Source organism: Sinocyclocheilus grahami, unplaced genomic scaffold (genome assembly GCF_001515645.1).
Source record: "Sinocyclocheilus grahami isolate Dianchi unplaced genomic scaffold, SAMN03320097.WGS_v1.1 scaffold1345.1, whole genome shotgun sequence".
Lineage (NCBI taxonomy): Eukaryota > Metazoa > Chordata > Actinopteri > Cypriniformes > Cyprinidae > Sinocyclocheilus > Sinocyclocheilus grahami.
Window position 1 is genome coordinate 378,122 of NW_015506524.1, and position 21,346 is coordinate 399,467.

A 21,346-nucleotide genomic window follows, 5' to 3' on the forward strand; every position below is an offset into this window, starting at 1 on the left:
CTGGATATCAACACACCCATTAACGTAAACTACACCAGAGCGCATACACACCTCACGCACCGGGTGCCGTGCGCGCGCCCAAAGACAGTTGGACATAGTGGTGTATTAGAGGTAAAAAATTATATAAATACTGTTCGGTTTCTCACACAAACTGATCGTTTCGTGTCTTAGGACATCAATGTGTCGTCATGAGCCGCAGGGTTTAATTTGGATTTGTCTGTGCATGTTTTTTTTACTCTCATAGATTTTGTTACCATTGCCATGCATTATACGACTGATAGACTGCAACGGTTAAAGTTAAAAATCATCATATGTGTTCTACTGAAGAAACAAAGTCACCTACATCTTGGATGCCCTGGGGGTAAGCAGATAAACATAAAATTTTCATTTTTGGGTGAACTATCCCTTTTACACATCATAAGGAAAGGATTCAAAGGACATGGTTTAGTGTTCATTTACACACTCCACACCTCATCACTGCAAAGGAAACAGAGGAAGGAAGGAAGTGAGGCCAGGGTGGTCTACGGGTAAGGTAGTGTGCTAGATTTGATAGTTTAGTTTGTTTGTGGGAGATATAAAGTACAAAGAAAAATAAGAGAAAATTCCATGTTTATTGAGGTGGACTCCAGGAAACTTTCTCAAATTCAAGTTGAAAATGAATTTCTTCAAAATCTCAATGAAAGCTCTCTGAACAAATTACTTTTAGCTACATTTTTAGCTTTTATTTAATTGAAGCTTTCCTTTTTGAACAAATGCTCGGACATATTTCTCAATATTTAGCTCCTCACTCCTCACACAGTTCTCCTTAGCAAGTTCCATCTTGGCACAGCAGTTAATTTCATATTCAAAATGCACTAAAACTTCCAAAACACTTCATATGTGTCTCAAATTAACCCATTACACTAGCAAAAACTTGTCCATTACCCTTGTCAACTAGTCTCAGCCTCAGACGTCACGCCCACGGACCTTTGGCTAAACGTCTGATGCAAACGTCATGGCACACAAAAGTGGAAACACTTCAAGAATTTCGAAGTCATCATCAGATTGGTTGAATTATACAGGATTTCCGGGAGACGTGTGTGTCTCGTTCTATAACGTTCACCTGGAAACAAAGATGCCGTGATGCCAAACCCCCTGACGAAAGAAGAAAGCCGTCGTGTTTACAACTGTGACGACAAGCGCTTATCAAGATCAACTAAACGCTGGAGTTTCAAAAGTATGTGAAATGTTTAAAGTTTGCAGCACAGAATCTTTAAAATACGACTGAGAGTTTTACATACCGGTCTGTTATTGTGGCGACATTTCCACGCCCCGAAACGTGACGCTGAAACGAAACGAACTGTGATTGGTTGTTTGACATGTCCTCATGGGCGGGCCTTGGCCAATGAAAGCTGCCATGGATTCCAGACCTTCAGCCATCAACAAACTTAACCACACCTAAAATCTTCACACAATTTTTGTCTCTACAAAACAAGAATGACAGCTCTCTACTGTTTAGAATTCACTGCAGTATGTTACATAGTCCAAGTTTACATTACAGTACAAAATTATTCCTTAGTTTTCCATATTGTTGCAACTTAAAATAATAGTAAAATAGTAATAAAATTGAGAGACTATCATGTGTAGGTGTTCCACTACATCTTATAATTTTGATATAATTTCACTTTTATTTTTTTATTTAAATATTTTTCAATATTAGAAATATACCAAATTTCTGTCTTATTCAGTTTTATATTGTGTTAGGTTTTGATCTTAAGTTTAAGAGTTATGAAAAGAGCATGAGAAAGTGCAAACTGGCCTGTAGGTTCATCAAGTTTTGGCTTTGAGTGAGAAAACAATTAATGTAATTTGACAGATGTAGTCACTGAGTGTATTTTGTGTCAAAGCAATGATGAATGATCCAGAGTTTAGCACAGATAGACTGATGCTGTGCTCACTGTGTAAAGGGTTTAGAAAAAGTGGCCTAAATATTGAGAAATGGGTCTGCCAGCGATTGTTATAAAAATGCATAAAATGTCTCTACATACAGAATGCATGACTGTACAGTCATTTTTATACACCATGTAAAATTATATTTAATTATGCAACAATAAAGTTTCAAAAATCATTGTCATTACCTCACTATATTGTATGTTTAACTAGAAAGAAATCTAGAAAAATTTTACAAATCAATTGTTATTATTCCTCAGTGTTCATCTGTCATTGTAAATCACTTAACAAATGTCAGTTTAACAGGTATTTTATGCATACAGAAAAGAAATACTACAGAAATAGTACAAGTAATATGGTAGTATTTTATTCTGCACATGGGTAGTTGAGATCTGTATATATTCTAGCACTAAATGTCACTCATATCTAACCCGTTTTAATATTCTTTCAGATCTTGTGAATGGCGAGTGGGATGAGTTAAAGACTGTGATGGAGGGAGATGTTCTCACTCTGCAAACAAGAGACACTGAGAGTCTCAGTGAAGTAGCATGGCTGTTTAAACGAGGTGATCAAACTGTTCGTATCGCACAGATGTATCAGGGTTATGAACCCTTTTATGATGAAACACTAACCAGCAGAGTGAAAATGAACCCAAAGACTGGAGCTCTGACCATCTGGAACATCAGCAGCAGTGATTCTGGACTTTATCAGGTTTCTCTCCACAGTGGATCTGTCTCAGAGAAAAAGTTCAGAGTAGATGTTTATGGTAAGATTTAGCTTCATAAGAAACAGAAAACAAATATCAGCAATATTCAGGAAAATGAGGGGATGTCTGTTTGGCAATATTGTCTTTTCAATTTAATTGGACAGCAATACATTAATTCATGTCTGGAAAAATTTTTTCAGCGTCATTAGTCCTTTTTGTCATGAGGGCCTGGGCATGAAGTGTGCCAAGTTTCATGTGAGTCAAGTAACAGCCTAGGATGAGTTTGAAAAGCTGATAAAAAAAAAAAAAAAAAAAAAAAAAAAAATATATATATATATATTCAAAACAGCTGGAAAATGTCCATGAGAGAAATGTTATGTTAATTCATGGATAACAAGTGAGACTTTAATGATATTTTGATCACTGAACTTGGAAATGTCCCTGTTTCCATTTCATAAAACTGGTCACCTTACTCTAAAGTCACAAATAAAATAAAAAATACAGTTTATTTAATACATTCAAGACAACAGCGAAAACAAAGTAGACTTGTATACAGCATATCTATGCAATAATTAGTTCAGAAGCCACTATTAGATCTGAGTCAGTTATCATTTCTCATTTCATTGTTCATTATATTGTGTCAGCAGTCACTGGCAAACATTCATACATTGTTCATCTTGCATTTTTGTTTTTCCTGCAAATTCCACCTCAAAGTGTTTTCTCTTAAAGGGCCTGTTTCTGTGCCTGTCATCAGGTCTCTTGTTAGTGTGAACCAAACTCAAGGTGAGTCAACAGATTCCCTATCAAACCAAAATACAATATATTAGACTACCTCCCTGTCTAATGAAAAATTTTAAAACATTGTTTACAAAAGAAATGGCACCCACGCTCTACAGCTTCCACATATGGACAAAAAATTATGCCAGAAAATAAAAAGGTCTAAACAAATCTCTTCCAGGTACGTTAAAGCAGCCACAGTCAATAGAGGAGTTCCGCTCTGTGTTGTGTTCTGTGAAAAATGATCGAGGCGTGTTCATCTCGTGGTATAAAGGAGGAGAAATGCTGAACCAGACCCACAATCCTGATCTCAGCATCAACCTCAGTTTAGCATTAGAGCTTCATTATAATGATCCAGAGATCTACAGCTGCACGGCTGTGAATCCAGTGAGCAACAACATTGTCCATCTTCACATGAAAGAGATCTGTTTGGGACAGGAAGGTACGAGAAGTCAAACTACATTTACCACAGAACTCTCATCCTGCCACAATAACTAAAGCCAAAGCCACTGAATGACAGTACTATTTACGAATAACTTTAAATCTATATGATTTATCTTCTCTTTCAGATTGTCTGGATCACTGTGGTTCGTCTGGTTCTGTCTGGTCTGCTGTGAATCTCCACCGTTGTATTTCTGTTTGAGCATCTGAGGTTCTGCTCATTTCAGCAAAGAGCTGCTTTTGCTTGATGATCATGGTACTTTCATTAAACGTCACATTGGCCAAAAACATGATGGGGATGGAAGGCTACGAGAACTGTTGGCAATGAGGCTGAAGGTATAAACTGAGGGCACCATTTGGGACAGGGCCATAAAGTATTAGCATTTTGACACTGAAGTTCATGTTCAGGGAGAAAGATCTGAAAACTGATCACCTATTACTGACAACCTTAAAAAAATTAAATATAAAAAAGGGATGTTTGTCCCCTTCTAAATATGAAATATGGAAACTGCCCATATTTATCCACTCATTACAGAGCAGAACACAATGTTGACATTTTCTGTGGCTGCTTCAAAAATCAAAGAAATTTCCTATTGAGTGGACACTGACACAAAAAAAACAACTTTCAGGTGTTGATTTGTCTTATCCAAAACCAAAAATCGGTTAATAAAACGGTGTTCTCTGGTATACTAAAAGTCTTTTATCAGCCTGAGAGTTTGACAGAGGAAGCGAAGTTCAAGCAGAAAGCTGAAGACTAAGTCATGAAAATATGATGAATAATCTTAAGTGACTTTAGTTGACTTCGTCTGACCAGCACAAATACAGCAAGTGTTGTTATCATCGAAACTGCTTCATATATTCCCATTTATCTCACATTTAAGATATTCTACAAACCCAACAATCATAAGATCAAACAACAATAGCAAGCAATGCAAGAGCAAGGAAATTTATTTTTAAAATGTAATAAAAACGAATACAAAGATTGTTATTATTATTATAAATATACATCAAACTTAACTAAACTTTATTCAAATAATAACAATTATATATTTATATTTATATTCATAACATTATTATTATAAGGATACTACATCAAACTTTCATATAAATAACAATTGTTTATTTATATATATAACAACATCTTTATTATCATTATTATTATCATCATCATTATTATTATTATTGATTAATTTAAGTGCATCTGGATGGGTGCTGTCAAGTTCTTCTGGTTCCTTCTCTACCAAGCAGTGTTCCTCAGAGGATGCGTCTGTGTCACATTCATCTGCTAATTATAAGAAAAAGAGAGAGTTTTGCACTATTAGTACTTATGTCAGTAAAGTGACAAATTTTACAGGGCTATTAAAGTTAGGTTATTATTAACTACATGGAAATAAACAAACAATATATTTATTTGAGCATAATTCAGAAAAACTTTTTTTTACAACGATCGACAACTTTACCAAAAATACATAAAAATGCAATTCATATATGGGATTACATTTGTGTCAATTAAAATGAATGTAATTTTTCAAGAAACTTATGAAAATATAAATTGAAACTGAATAAAATGTCTTTGAAACTGACAAAAAAGTAAATGCAGGCAAAATCTTTGACGTTTTTAATACACTGCGCTGTGAATCCAGTGAGCAATAAGACTGTCCATCTTCACATGAAAGAGATCTGTTTGGGACAGGAAGGTACGAGAAGTCAAACTACATTTACCACAGAACTCTCATCCTGCCACAATAACCAAAGCCAAAGCCACTGAATGACAGTACTATTTACGAATAACTTTAAATCTATATGATTTATCTTCTCTTTCAGATTGTCTGGATCACTGTGGTTCGTCTGGTTCTGTCTGGTCTGCTGTGAATCTCCACCGTTGTATTTCTGTTTGAGCATCTGAGGTTCTGCTCATTTCAGCAAAGAGCTGCTTTTGCTTGATGATCATGGTACTTTCATTAAACGTCACATTGGCCAAAAACATGATGGGGATGGAAGGCTACGAGAACTGTTGGCAATGAGGCTGAAGGTATAAACTGAGGGCACCATTTGGGACAGGGCCATAAAGTATTAGCATTTTGACACTGAAGTTCATGTTCAGGGAGAAAGATCTGAAAACTGATCACCTATTACTGACAACCTTAAAAAAATTAAATATAAAAAAGGGATGTTTGTCCCCTTCTAAATATGAAATATGGAAACTGCCCATATTTATCCACTCATTACAGAGCAGAACACAATGTTGACATTTTCTGTGGCTGCTTCAAAAATCAAAGAAATTTCCTATTGAGTGGACACTGACACAAAAAAAACAACTTTCAGGTGTTGATTTGTCTTATCCAAAACCAAAAATCGGTTAATAAAACGGTGTTCTCTGGTATACTAAAAGTCTTTTATCAGCCTGAGAGTTTGACAGAGGAAGCGAAGTTCAAGCAGAAAGCTGAAGACTAAGTCATGAAAATATGATGAATAATCTTAAGTGACTTTAGTTGACTTCGTCTGACCAGCACAAATACAGCAAGTGTTGTTATCATCGAAACTGCTTCATATATTCCCATTTATCTCACATTTAAGATATTCTACAAACCCAACAATCATAAGATCAAACAACAATAGCAAGCAATGCAAGAGCAAGGAAATTTATTTTTAAAATGTAATAAAAACGAATACAAAGATTGTTATTATTATTATAAATATACATCAAACTTAACTAAACTTTATTCAAATAATAACAATTATATATTTATATTTATATTCATAACATTATTATTATAAGGATACTACATCAAACTTTCATATAAATAACAATTGTTTATTTATATATATAACAACATCTTTATTATCATTATTATTATCATCATCATTATTATTATTATTGATTAATTTAAGTGCATCTGGATGGGTGCTGTCAAGTTCTTCTGGTTCCTTCTCTACCAAGCAGTGTTCCTCAGAGGATGCGTCTGTGTCACATTCATCTGCTAATTATAAGAAAAAGAGAGAGTTTTGCACTATTAGTACTTATGTCAGTAAAGTGACAAATTTGTACAGGGCTATTAAAGTTAGGTTATTATTAACTACATGGAAATAAACAAACAATATATTTATTTGAGCATAATTCAGAAAAAAAAATGTTTACAACGATCGACAACTTTACCAAAAATACATAAAAATGCAATTCATATATGGGATTACATTTGTGTCAATTAAAATGAATGTAATTTTTCAAGAAACTTATGAAAATATAAATTGAAACTGAATAAAATGTCTTTGAAACTGACAAAAAAGTAAATGCAGGCAAAATCTTTGACTTCGTTTTTAATACACTGCATGTTTTGCAACTGTTTTCTCTTCTTTCATTAGCTGATCTGTACTTACAAATGCGCTCCCAGAGTTTATTTAAGCTTCTGAAGATTTCGTTCGCCATTCTGACACACATCTCTCGTGGGGGCGGGGCTAGCAGCAGTGTGTTCTCATTGGCTACTGAGTTTTTCATTGACAGCTTCTTGACCTGGAAGTGAGCATCTGTTAGCAGCTTCCAATTTCATTTTAATGATATAAAAAGATAAAGATTTGTTTATTATTATTTTATCAGTATTTATCTGCTGCTACACTACATTGTTGAGATGGTTTCTTAGGAATAGCAATAGACATCAATCATCGTTGTTATTTGGATAGGTTACTTGTGGTAAGTTTTCTTGATTTAGCCCAATCATTACAGGACCTGGTTACATTCTTCAATTGGATCATATTTTCCCCCAGCACATAATGTACAGTACTAAATATACTGTATCTGACAATAACCGATGCCATTTTACAAGCGCGCTGTCCATCACTGCACTGTCAACTTTAGCAATGTAAAGCCTTTTTACCATGCTTTTTCTGTGTCCAGATTTGACTGTATATATTTATATACAGTATATAAATAATTATATTGTGTGTTTATTTGTTTGAAATATTTTAAGTTTGAAATGTTTAATGGGAGTTCAAAGCAGTTTGTATTGTTAGACTATAATACATGTCCTTTCTTAATTTCCAGGGAACGAAGCAACTTTTCCATAAACAAACTTCTGATGCTGACCCAGAGGATGTAGTGGTAGTACCAGAGATCCACTGCCCCCATCAGACAAGATTCTTACTTTGTTCAGACACATCACCTTTGAATGACTGGGATCTTGATCTTCAGACACCTGATATTATGCAAATATTTTAATTTCTTTGGAGCTCTAGATTAAAACAAACACAGTTCAGAAGAGGTTGCACTTTATTCGTATTAGTCTATGCTGATCTTGGATTAGCATACCAACAGCATATGATTGTTAAGGGGATAGTTCACTCAAAAATAAAAAATATATATTTTACTCACCCTCATGCATATTACTTTCTTTTCGACTGGACAGGTAAACACAAATTAAGATTTTTAGGCAAATAATCCATCTCTGTGAGTCCTAAAGATGCTTTAAAAACCACACACAGCTACCGTGACAGTAATCCATCTGACCTTAATGGTTGAATCAGTATCTTTTGAAGTGAAGCAACAGATAAGAAAAACACTAATAATTTAAACTTTTGGCTATTAACAATCACTTCCGATCAACTGTCATACATGCATGGGTTAACTTGTGTTATGTGGATTCTCAGAGATAGATTATTTTCTTAAAAATCTTTGTGTTTATGTCAAGAAAGAAAGTCATATACATCTGGAATGGCATGAAGGTGAGTAAATTAGAGAATTTTCATTTTTTGGGGTGGAATATTCCTATAAAGACTGATACTGCACTCCATTACATAACATACTCATTCACTGTTTTGTAACTTATACTGTAACAGCAACTGTTCAAAGGATCATTGCAGTTTTAAACATATTGTGAATTGTGAACATTCTGTATATTATGTTATTGTGCATTTTGTGTTGTGATGTAAATTATGAGAATACTGTGCATTACATGTATACTATGCAGTGGATTCTGGTCTTTCCTGTCACAACATAATTGCATCCAATACTTTCACTTTGATACTTCTGTATATGCTATAGTGACAATAAAGAATGTACATTTAAGTGAAGTGACATGTGGCCAAGTATGGTTACCCATACTTGGAATTAGTGCTCTGCATTTACCCATCCAAAGTGCACACACACAGCAGTGAACACACACACACCGTGAACACACACCCAGAGCAGTGGGCAGCCATTTATGCTGCGGCGCCCGGGGAGCAGTTGGGGGTTCAGTGCCTTGCTCAAGGGCACCTCAGTCGTGGTATTGAAGGTGGGAGAGAGCGCTGTACATTCACTCCCCCCACCTACAAGCCATGCCGGTACAAGACTCGAACCCAAAACCTTTGGGTTACGAGTCCGACTTTCTAACCATTAGGCCACAACTTCCCCCAATTTGAACTAATTCATATTTTCATTTACATTCATTAAAACTGGTTTTTAAAAGTCACACTTGAAAGAGTTGATGATTGTTAAAATGTATTTCCAATTTTAAACGTTAGATGATAATGTTAAATAAATAAAATAACTAAAAATTATCAGCATGATAAAACAATTGGCTGCAAGAACATTCTTTGTGTGGAATATGTAATAAAATGAGCTTGATTGCCTGGTTGGAGAGAGACTTTCTTGAGGTCTGAATATATCACACATATATGATAGTATTTCAAATGTAACGGCACAACCTAATTAGACCCTACAATGCAAAATAATCATGAGCAATAAACAAATATCCTACAAGAACATTGGACATTATACAATATTTCCAGTATTATATACACAGCACTTTAATAATTAAACCTCAATATGACCTTTTTCTCTCACGTTTGATTCCTCGCGCTCCTAAAAAAAAAGCTTATGTTGACAGAGTAGCAACAGATAAATACAGATTGAATTCAAAAACAAAACTCCTAACTTCATATCACTAAAATGAAATTGGAAGCCGCTAACAGACGCTCACATCCACACTGGCATTCTGGCAAGGCAACATTGACGCCTTCGCTTCCAGGTCAAGAAGCTGTCAATGAAAAACTCAGTAGCCAATGAGAACACACTGCTGCTAGCCCCGCCCCCACGAGAGATGTGTCAGAATGGCGAACGAAATCTTCAGAAGCTTAAATAAACTCTGGGAGCGCATTTGTAAGTACAGATCAGCTAATGAAAGAAGAGAAAACAGTTGCAAAACATGCAGTGTATTAAAAACGAAGTCAAAGATTTTGCCTGCATTTACTTTTTTGTCAGTTTCAAAGACATTTTATTCAGTTTCAATTTATATTTTCTTAAGTTTCTTGAAAAATTACATTCATTTTAACTGACACAAATGTAATCCCATATTCATACAGAATGCATCTCTGTGAAGAATATTTTTGAATTACAATTAATTTTGACACTTTTTTTAAAAGGGCTAGAAAAACTGTAATTATCCCACAATTCGAATAAAGAAAATGTCGACATTGCAAATCTCAAAAGGCAAATCTGTCAAAAGCCTTAATGTTTTAATATGGTCTTTTAAAAACACTCAAATAATGAAACTGTTTTGTATTAAATATTTGAAAAACTAAAGCACTGACCCTTATGACTGTCTGTCAGTGTCAGAAAGTTTCCTAAAAATATCTAATCAATTTAAGGTCTAGTTTGCCGCATGTTGTAAATTGTTAAATCCCAATTAAAATAATGTTTGTTGATCATGATACAAAACCCAAGGACATCAAGTCTAGGGGACTGACCTCCAGTGATGCTTGATCGACTGTCCGCCACTTCTGAATCCACTGTGCAGTCAAGGAAATCAAATTTCTTCCAGTTTTTCTGTAGAGGGATGCGAGATTTAAATCACACTAAACTGCACTGTAAAAATATATGATCACTGCTGTTAATAAGTGTTATAAAAACAGACCTGTTGCTACATTTTTGTGTGATAATACTTACCTTTTTATAGAAGTATACGCTGACAACAGTGACCACTATGATTAACACTGCGAAGACTCCTATGATGACAACTGTGTTGAAGTCTTGTGGTGGGCTGATTTTGAAGGACGGGTCACCAGAAGACTCTACAATTATTTTTGATGAGAGAAAAAAAAAAAAAGATTCCAAAGTTTTATTGCTTTTTTTTTTTTTTTTTTTTATTATGTCACATTCACTCTTCATGCCCAAATAAAGTTATATCATCAATACATTTTCACAGCATTCAAGATTACTAACCGGTGAATACAACGTTGAACGTTTCCTTGATCGTGTAGTTCCCGATCACTTCCACAATGTGTGCTCCTGAGTCAGCGGCACAGGCATCAAGAATGATTACAGAAGCATTCTCTCGTCTAAGCTGGAGTGAGAATCTGTCGTTGCCGATGGCGGGGCACCCCCTTTTCTTCTCTTTGATAGAACAGTAGCGGAAGATGGGAACTTGTGTGCCGTTTTCGTAAAGTGTCAGCAGCGTCACTCGGTTGACATCCACCATTTCAGGCGTTTTGACTGATAGGGTGACATTCCCCCCCCTTTTTACAACCACTGTCATGTCGCTCACGGCACCTGATAAAATACATATTTTATTGCTTAGTGACGTATTTACACCTTTAAAAAAAAAAACAACAACAAAAAAACACGTCTCACTAGATTTTGCACTCGCGAAATTTCTGCACACACCACGGTCGTAATAAATTGTTACGCTCTCTGGCGTCTTTTTAAAGAACAGTTTATAACAGATGATAAATATATCCTAAATGTAAAAATATGTAATCTACTTCACCTTACCGCAACACTCCAATCGCGCTTTTAATTCAGCGCGTAATTCTTTATTTTTAACCCGCCGAACTTCTATTAGTCAGACCGTCTTTAGTGCGTGATACCAATTCACAGGGCAGTGATGAAACTTGGAACACACGATATTATTTTCCAAGCTTGCGTTTCCGGTTTCCGGCATCAACACGGAGAGCTAAGCGCTAGGATGCTTTACTTACCGGTGAGTGCAAGACAGGTTATGAGCGTGAAGAAGCGGCGTATTTTCATGAGTTTAGCTCGGTTCGTCTCTTGATGTAGTAGTAAAAATCTTTTATTAGCGGCTACGTGCGATTCTATTGTCACTGAAGCTCCAAACTGTGGCAAAACAGACGCACGGCAGGTGCATTAGTAGGCTAGCAGCTAGCTAAAACGGAGCGGGGCGAGTTCCAAAGCCGCTTTAAGTCAAACATCAGATACGACATTTTATACCGTATGTGTATTTTCATAAGGGCTAACTATAGTTTCAGCGTCTCGCTGAAGTATGCCTAAACTGTAGTTTACCTTTTCATAACAGTTATGCACGTTTTGTGTTGTCGTCCATGACATTCCCTTTGTGTAACATTAGGCTACAGCAGCGCAACCTTCAACTATTGTCCACACCAGGGGTGTCCAAACTCGGTCCTGGAGGGCCGGTGTCCTGCAGTTTAGCTCCAACCCTAATTAAACACACCTGAAGCAGCTAATCAAGCTCTTACTAGGCATGCTAGAAACTTCCAGGCAGGTGTGTTGAGGCAAGCTGGAGCTAGACTTTGCAGGACACCGGCCCTCCAGGACCGAGTTTGGACACCCCTGGTCTACACTGATTTCAGTTGGATTGATACTATACACACAAGTTACCCTTCAAAATGTAAGATTTCTACTAAAAGATAAGATCAAGATACTTTGTTCGATAATGCATTTATCAAAATAGTCAAAAACGCTAATATTGTGAAATAACTATTTAAAATAGTTTGTTGAAATACATTTTATCATCATTTTAAACCGTAAAGACCTCCATTGTTCCAAGTTATGTTCAAGGTTGCAGCGCCGACCACCGATCGGTGTTTGACATCAAAGTACCGCGAGAGTAGATGGCTCCTTAAGTTTTCGAATCGCTATCGCGATACTTTGTCAAACGCCGAACTGTCTGCGCAGCGCCGCTTGAAGTCGCACACCTTCAGTCTTCAGTGTCACTTGATCCTTCAGAAATCATTCTAATATGATTGGCTGCTTAGAATTTTTTTTAATTATCATTATGACAGCTGAAAATAGTTGTGCTGCTTAATGAAAGTGGAAACCGTGTTAGAAATGATTCATCATGATTAGTTTTCATGATTCACAGGAAGCTTATAGAACAGTATTTATTTGAAATAGAAATCTTTTGACCAATTTAATTAATTGTGGAGTAAAAGTATTAGCTAATTTCTTTGCAAATTTACATTTAATTAAAAAAAAAATCGTGATTCCAGACTTTGAATTAATATTTTAATGGAATGCAATTATGCATTTTAAATTGTGGTCAAGTGTGCAAATGCTTTTTTGGGCCATTGCATGTAAAGAGACTTTTTTTGGTTGTCGTTGTAAAATAGTGGCAACACTTTACTTGAAGGGGTGTGCATAAGACTGACATGACACCTTCATAATCATGACATGACACATGTCATGAATATGAAGGAGGTTTCATGCATGTTTATGACAACTGTCATTAAGTGTCATTCGCTCAGTTATGTCATTTTTAATGCAAATGACATTATTTGACCTAACCCTACCCCTAACCATAGCCCATAACAAAGACATCTCAAACAATGTCATCTTTGCATTAAAAATTACATAACTGAGTGAATGACACTTAATGACAGTTGTCATAAACATGCATAAAACCTCCTTCATATTCAAGACATGTCATGATTATGAAGGTGTCATGTCAGTCTTATGCACACCCCTTCAAGTAAAGTGTAACCAAAATAGTTTTAAATATTTAAATTTGTCAATGTGTCCTATTTTTATACATTCAGAGACTGCTAGATAACTGTTCTTGGCAAGTCCAAGGCCCATCTTTTTCTACAAATATAAAAAAAAATGTCATTACCATCTCACACAATATCATATGTTCACTTCATTTCACATTATACCAATATTCAGTAATCAAAGACAAATCAAGGCCATAGTCCCATCTTTATTCCAGGACATGTGAGAGAGTAAGATGGGGAAGATAGCATGTGCAGGATGATGATGCATCAGCTGCAACTGAGCTTTATAGAACATAGATTTTACAATTTTTTCATAACAGCTAAATTTAACTTTTACAGAATGTATGAATACTGATATTTTTAATGTGTCATTAATGTAAAATACTAAATCAACAATTCTATTTAAAATTATTTCGACAATTTAGTTGAATAATTTAATAACCAGTAACGGACAAAGCAGAATCCCAGTAGAAGAGACTCATCTGAAAGGTATAATTATTCTATGGCTTGGATACAGGCATAGGAATATTTACATATTTAATTGATGTCATAATAGTCACCCTATGAATGCAAACTTAATGTTTTTCCTCAATTAGGCTAACTTAAAGGTTTTAGTGAAAGTGAAGATGTGCATCCAATTCATGGAAATATTAAATAACCCTCCGTTTCATCTTTTTACTTCAAAAAAAAAAAATAGAACATTTACACCACAAATCTAAAAATATTGATGTCCACAAATCCCTCATTAACAAACAGATGCAAAAAAATCTTTGATATTCAACACAATAGATCACTATTTTCAGGGAGCTAAAACAGTTTCGACTGACTAAATTTCACAGATGTTGATATTCAGATACAATGACAAAATGCTTTAAAAAAAATAATAAAACTCCGGGCTCAACATAAGGACCGCTAGACTGTTTGGGCCAGTAGATCAGATATTTACTTGCCTTTCTAAAACATTAAGTTCCCCCGCCTAAAAAAAAAAAGTTATTGCATTTTGACATAACATATTGGTGGATCTTCTCGTAATATTAAAACCATGTGGGTCATCCTGGAATGGCCTATTCAACAAGTAAAAATAATGTGGGTCCATCAACTTGGAAAAAAATAATTTATATAAATAATTCTCCCAACCTTTAGACTGATTTCATGGAGTTTGTTCATGGTCCTGTTTGCCCTTTTTGATTATATTCCAGGTTTCAGATACATAGGAGGTATTACTTACCACAGAAATCCTCATGTGCTTGGTTTGTATTGATCAATTCCTATACAGCATTAATAGTAGACACTTGTGTATGTAAAGCTTAGTCATTTGAGTTTTTTTTTTTAACATGGCCCATGTATATTATTTATATACAGGTGTTTTGTTAATGTCATTTTGTGTCATGCCTTTACTAAATATGTGAATAAAACTAACACAGAATCAGTTGCTCTCTTTATTCAGCAAAATGCAACTACTCCCATGAGTAACTTCTATGTTTGACATGAAAATGTACAAATTACGGAATGGTCTATTTTAGCCATTTGTTATTAAAATGTTAAACATTTACTTATTATAAGCGTGTAGAATAGAACTAAAACATTGAAAGCACTGCAAGGTTGCTGATTTCACAACTTGAACACATTTGAGTCTAAATGATTTCAATCTGAATCACAGTGCATCACATGGTTAAATATTAACCTCAGGCAAATCATTACATCAATCATGAACCAGACACAATCTACCGTTTAAATAAACATAGCAGAAAAGAGAAACATTACTGTAGTACTGACCAGTTTTATTTGTTTTTCCTACAACATCTACATTGCTTTCTCTTGCTGCTACAGTCATGCATATTTACGTATAAACATTTGATGGTCAGCCCCACCTCCTCACTAAGATGAAAGTTTGTGTCTTTTCCTGGCTCAGAGTTGCTCTCAGATTGGTCCTGAACCAAAGTTGAGATTCCTAGTTAGAAAATCTTAAGCTAAATTAGGAGCTCTCTGAGACTATTCTTAGAAGCTTTAAGAATACAGACCCAGATTTCAGTTGGTTATTAAATCATATTGGGCGGTCTTAGAATGCAATATATACGAATTCAGGTGACTCAGTCCTCTGGTCCGAAATCAATGTTTTTGTTGTGACAATTTTATAATGCGTGTAGTTTCAAACATTGAACAATTAGACTGAAACCAGTGCCATCTTGACCTACGTGATTTGTGAATTTTTTCACAACAATATCCATCAACCTCTAAGTCCGCTAATCAGGAATGTGAACAATAGGCGTTCATGTTTGATGGCTATTTCCCATAAATGTGGAGCCATCGGAAATTCAAATGCAAAAGGAATTGCGATTTCATTTGAGTTTTGGCAGGTTACATGCGCGACGCAGTGAGAGTGAAAAAGCAGACGTGGTAATTAATATTGCTATTTAAATATGACAGGCTCGTAACTCCTAAGACATGGGAAATACAGCTGCAAATGGACTTTGCTTTTTCATTTGAAATTTGGCAGTCACTGCGTTCGCGAAAGCGAAAATGCAAACGCTAATGCATTTGGATTGTCACAATTTATGCGTCCACATATTGAAAACGCAATTGAAAATACAATTTGCTATTCTATTTGAAAATTGTCCGGAATATCGTTCCATACTAAACCACTTTTTTAGATGAAGCCATCGTTTTAGCATTTTCCACTGCTCTGTTCTCTTCTCATGTGATAATGTAAAGGTAGCTGTGCCAATTAATCCAGCAGTCCAAAGAATTTGTTTAATCAGCTATAATAAAATATTTCACGGTACAGATTTAGTGAGTTACCCTATGTTGAGTCTTTCGACATCACTATTCTGATTTGTGAAACCTTTCACAGTGCAGTTTTGGAAACATGCTTTGTCCAAATACCCACACTTGAGGTCTTTGCACTTGATCACTTGACTCTTGTCTATGACGTATTTCCTGTATTTGGCCCAAATGTTCAAGTGAGGATGAAGACCACAAGTGTGTGTACAACTTTTCATTACCTGATGGGACACACTTATAGTGTTGTAAAAAGGCAAATGTTTTAATTTTTATTTTAAAATAAACTTCTAAATGTCTGTTCAGTAGTCCCTATAACCGATGACAATTTAATTTCTGGTGCTTCTAATTAAGTGATAAAAAGCAGTTGCAAATAATGTACAAAATAAATACTCACCTTTGCACCAATAAAACGTGTAGCACTTTGTTTTACTACCAAAATATATGTAATATCTAATTATTATTAATATTTAACTTATATTGAAAAGGTTTCCGTGACCTCTCGCGATTTTGGCAAAAAGTCTCACGATTTATTTCCAGAACATGATGCATGATGGGATACACTAAACCTCGAATACCGCTCCGGAGCGGTATTTCAGATAGTGTGGATTTAGTGTGCTTTCAGGGCACTGCGCTTCGGCATTTTGAAGACCTGGGACAGTCTTGCACACTTGCTTCCTGTCACGGGCACGTGCTCTCAAGTGGCCAAGACCACAAGTGTGGGGATTTGGACAAGGCATTAGTCCTTCCCTTAATGCTGCGATTTGTTAAAACTTTCCCAGTACATTTTTGAAAGTGAAAGTTTCCACAAAGCAATAGCAATGTCGGGGATTTAGGGAAGGTTTAACAGACCAAAACTGCAGTATGAATGGTTTCATAAATCAGTATGGTGAAGTCAAGAACTCAAAGAAGGGTTAACTTTCCAAGAACTGCACTGTGAAAGTTCACACAAATTAGAATGAAGGTAGGGAGTCAGGGAAGGGTTAACAAAAATTGTACTATGAAACCTTTCACAAAACAGAATAGTAAAGTTAAAGGGTTAGTTCACCCAAAAATGAAAGTTCTGTCATTAATTGCTCATCCTCATGTCATTCCAAACCCGTAATACCTCCATTCATCTTCGGAACACAATTTAAAGGGGTCATATGATGCGATTTTCCTTTCTCTTGTCAGTGTTACAAGCTGATTGTGCATAGATAAGATCCCTGAAGTTGCAAAGCCTAAAGTCTCAAAACCAAAGAGATATTCTTTATCAAATTTAAGACTCTGCCACGCCCCCCTAAAACGGCTCGTTCTAACACGCCCCCACATATCTACCTCACTATGTGGCAATATTAGCATAATGTGCCCAAATGTGCACGCAAAGAAAGTGTAGTCACATCACAGTGGAGTCAGCTGTCTTAACCGTGGCTTGTGTACTGCAAACACATACCAGCTTCATCACTGTGTCTGTCACGCGACTCTGTTCCCCTTTCGGGCTCTGTCTTTACATTTATTTTGAAAGATGAAGCTCGCGATTATGGTAAGGAGCGTTACATTTCCGACGAGTGCTTGCGGTGTTCGACCAATCACAATGCACTGGGTCAGCTGGCCAATCAGAGCAGACTGCGCTTGTCGGAAGGAGGGACTTTGTAGAAAACGAAGCGTTTGAGAGAGGCGGGGCATAGAGGACCTACAATAATGTACAGTATTTGAAAAATAATGTGTTTTTTGAACATTAAAGCATGTCAACATATTCTGTTACACCAAATACACAAAATAATGATCTTTAAAAAAAGCATCATATGACCCCTTTAAGATATTTTTGATGCATCCCAAGAGCTCTCTGACCCTCCATAGACAGCAAGTGGCCTTACACGATCAAGGTTTAGAAACGTAGCAAGGACATCGGTAAAATAATGCATGTGACATCAGGGGTTCAACCATAATTTAAGAAGCTAAGAGAATACTTTGTGCAAAAGAAAAAAAAAAACGACTTCATACAATAATTTGTCGTCTCTGCGTCACCCTGGCGCCATTTTGGAGTATCAACATGAATAAAGCCATTATTTTCGTTTTCTTTTGCGCACAAAAATTATTCTCGTAGCTTCATAAAATTATGGTTGAACCACTGATGTCACATGGATTATTTTACCAATCTCCTTGCTATGTTTCTAGACCTTGATCGTGTAAGGACACTTGCTGTCTATGGGAGGGTCAAAGAGCTCTCAGATTCCATCAAAAATATCTTAATTTGTGTTCCGAAGATGAACAGAGGCATTATGGGTTCGGACCAACGTGAAAGCGAGTAATTAATGATAGAATTTTCATTTTTGGGTGAATTATCCCTTTAAGCACTCTAGAAAGAGTTAACTGAACACAACTGTACCTATGAACCCTTTCACAAATAAGAATTTTGATTTCCAGGACTCATGGAAGGATTAACGGACCAAAACTGTACTTTAAAACATTTCACAAATCAATATAGTGAAGTTAAGCACTCAGGGAAGGGTTAATGGACCACAAATGTACTGTGAACCTGTTATGAGTAATCAGTCCATTGATTTTATTCATTGATATTGTCTCTGTGTATGTGTATGTACATGTTTGTGTTACAGGTGGGCGGTTCCTTGTGATAATTTGCTGGAGGCTGCGATTGGTTCTCATCACCCGACCATAATACAAGGACCGCCCCAAACACTCACCCTCTGTTATTATTGTGTCAGAGTGTGACTGTGTAGCTCATAGCCACTGCTGTATCGTTTGTTTCGTCTTAGTGTTGTACCAGAGAGATTGTGAGTGATTATTTTAAAATCACAAGTGTATGTGTGATTTTGTGATTCCAATCTGCTATACTAATTGTTAACTTGACCCACACCTGATTGACCACGATTTACTATGGACATTTTCTGTAAATATTCGTGTATGTGTTTGCCAATTTAAGGGATGTAGGGGGTTTGACGACATTTTATTGTGCACATCTTTTTACACTGTTTTTGGATTAGGGAGTTAGGCAAGTCTGGACTGTATTTAGTTTTTTTGACAAAGGAAAAGGACTAAGGGTTAACGGACCAAAAATGCACTGTGAAAACTTTCACAAATGAGAATAGTGAAAATTAAATACTCAGGGAAGGGTTAACTAACCAAAATGATTTCAGTGAACGAGGCTTCGTTACATAACTGTTTGTAATTGTGTGTGTGTGTACGTATATAATTTATATTAAGAGTAACAAAAAAATTATTTCTGACAGGAGGACCGCGTCACTGAATTTACAAATCATGATGAATGACACGCGATATTGTTTGCATATCCAAGACAGGGCACTGTGGATTTATAGCCAGACGAAATCTCAGTATCAAACCGCAAGCTAACTTTACTGCGACCGGTGAACCTGTATATGGTTACCAATTAATGGGACGCTACATTTTATTCAAAACATGTTCGATATTGACTAAATATGTATTTTGGCTTTAATAAGATTCACAACCAGTAAACAAGAATGATTCTTGTTCTTTCCAACAACAAAGCACTTGAACGCGACAAAACGCGGAAGAATATGATAGCAGCATGACAACGCATATTCCAGAACAGCGGTCTTCTGTGTAAGCGAACTAAACGATCACAAAGCCCTAGTTACTTCAACTGTCTTTAGCACTACTTGCGATTGAATGGCTTAAAATCATTTTAATGTTTACACTGAAAACTCTTAAAAAACACGTGAAATCTTTTTTAGAGGAAGCAGCACTGATCCGATCGTTCAGACAGCTGATTATAGTTTTAGGGGGACTGAGACGACAGACAGTGGGGGCTTAAAACACACAAAGAAAGGTCTAGAACCGCATCTGCTGTCAAATAGGCCTATTATACTCACTTGAGATGAGGAGAACCAACAGAAAATGGCGCATCCTTCGATAGTGTTTAGCTTCTGTGACGGTGTTGTGCCAAAGCTCACGTATAGGTACTGGAACGTGCTACCTGATTGGTCCCTGTCTGCATTAAACTCCACCTCTTTATGTTTCTGATTGGCTGAAATTCACAACACCCGGTCTCACCTGTGGTGAGGGCAAATCAGGTAACGTGGTGGAAAACGTACCTCCATTAGGGACTTTACCAACAACGAGCGGAAGTTCGAGAAAGTTCTGTCATTTAGTCAGACCTTAGTCAGTCTTTGTTTGGTTTTCACCATGGATCGCAGAACGGAGCAAAAGAAAGGGGGGCCCGTGTAAATAATAATTTGAAGAAAAACAGTTACAGTTTGTAACCAAAATATATCGCAGTTTGATAATGAGCTTGAACATTGGAGTTTCTGATTAATTTCTCTTCATATCAATAAGTCATTAGCAGTGAGGTGTTTAAGGGTGTGTTCACACTTGTAGTTTGGTTCGTTGGTTCATTGGGTCTGGACATTTGGTTCTGTATCATTACACGCTTAGCGTTCACACTGGCATTTTAAAGTGAAGTGACATGTGGCCAAGTATGGTGACCCATACTCGGAATTAGTGCTCTGCATTTACCCATCCTTAGTACACACACACAGCAGTGAACACACACCCGGAGCAGTGGGCAGCCATTCATGCTGTGGGGAGCAGTTGGGGGTTCAGTGCCTTGCTCAAGGGCACCTCAGTCGTGGTATTGAAGGTGGGAGAGAGCGCTGTACATTCACTCCCCCCACCTACAATCCCTGCCGGACCAGAGACTTGAACTCGCAACCTTTAGGTTACGAGTCCAACTCTCTAACCATTAGGCCACGACTTCCCAACAATGTATACTGTTTTTGACAGTGAACCTAAAGATGCCGAACCTAAAGGCATAGTCATATACGTTCACAACCTGATTGGTCGGGTTGAATTACATATATTTCATGACAGAACTCACCGAATACCCAAACAATAGGTGTGTTCAACTTAAAACAGCGCTGCGCAGTCCAATCGGTGTATGACACCAAAGTGCCCATTCACCGATCGGTCTGCTTAGCAGTTTCAAACACATGCCGTCTGCTGGACTAAGCGCGCTCG

The 21,346-nt window shown here is 36.4% G+C and overlaps 1 protein-coding gene and 1 pseudogene across 1 annotated transcript; one reads left to right on the top strand and one right to left on the bottom strand.

The window, feature by feature from the left end:
- The first annotated feature begins 2,520 nt into the window (after positions 1-2,520).
- LOC107569433 (uncharacterized) lies at positions 2,521-5,797 on the top strand (annotated as a pseudogene).
- A 617-nt stretch (positions 5,798-6,414) lies between these two features.
- On the bottom strand, positions 6,415-20,255 carry LOC107569434 (uncharacterized). Its single transcript, XM_016255533.1, has 6 exons — positions 20,203-20,255; positions 11,049-11,375; positions 10,773-10,897; positions 10,574-10,652; positions 6,749-6,834; positions 6,415-6,435 (listed from the first exon to the last, which is right to left on the bottom strand). The coding sequence occupies exons 1-6, from the start codon at positions 20,234-20,236 to the stop codon at positions 6,415-6,417; spliced, it is 672 nt and encodes a 223-aa protein (XP_016111019.1). The 5' UTR covers positions 20,237-20,255.
- Positions 20,256-21,346: the final 1,091 nt, after the last annotated feature.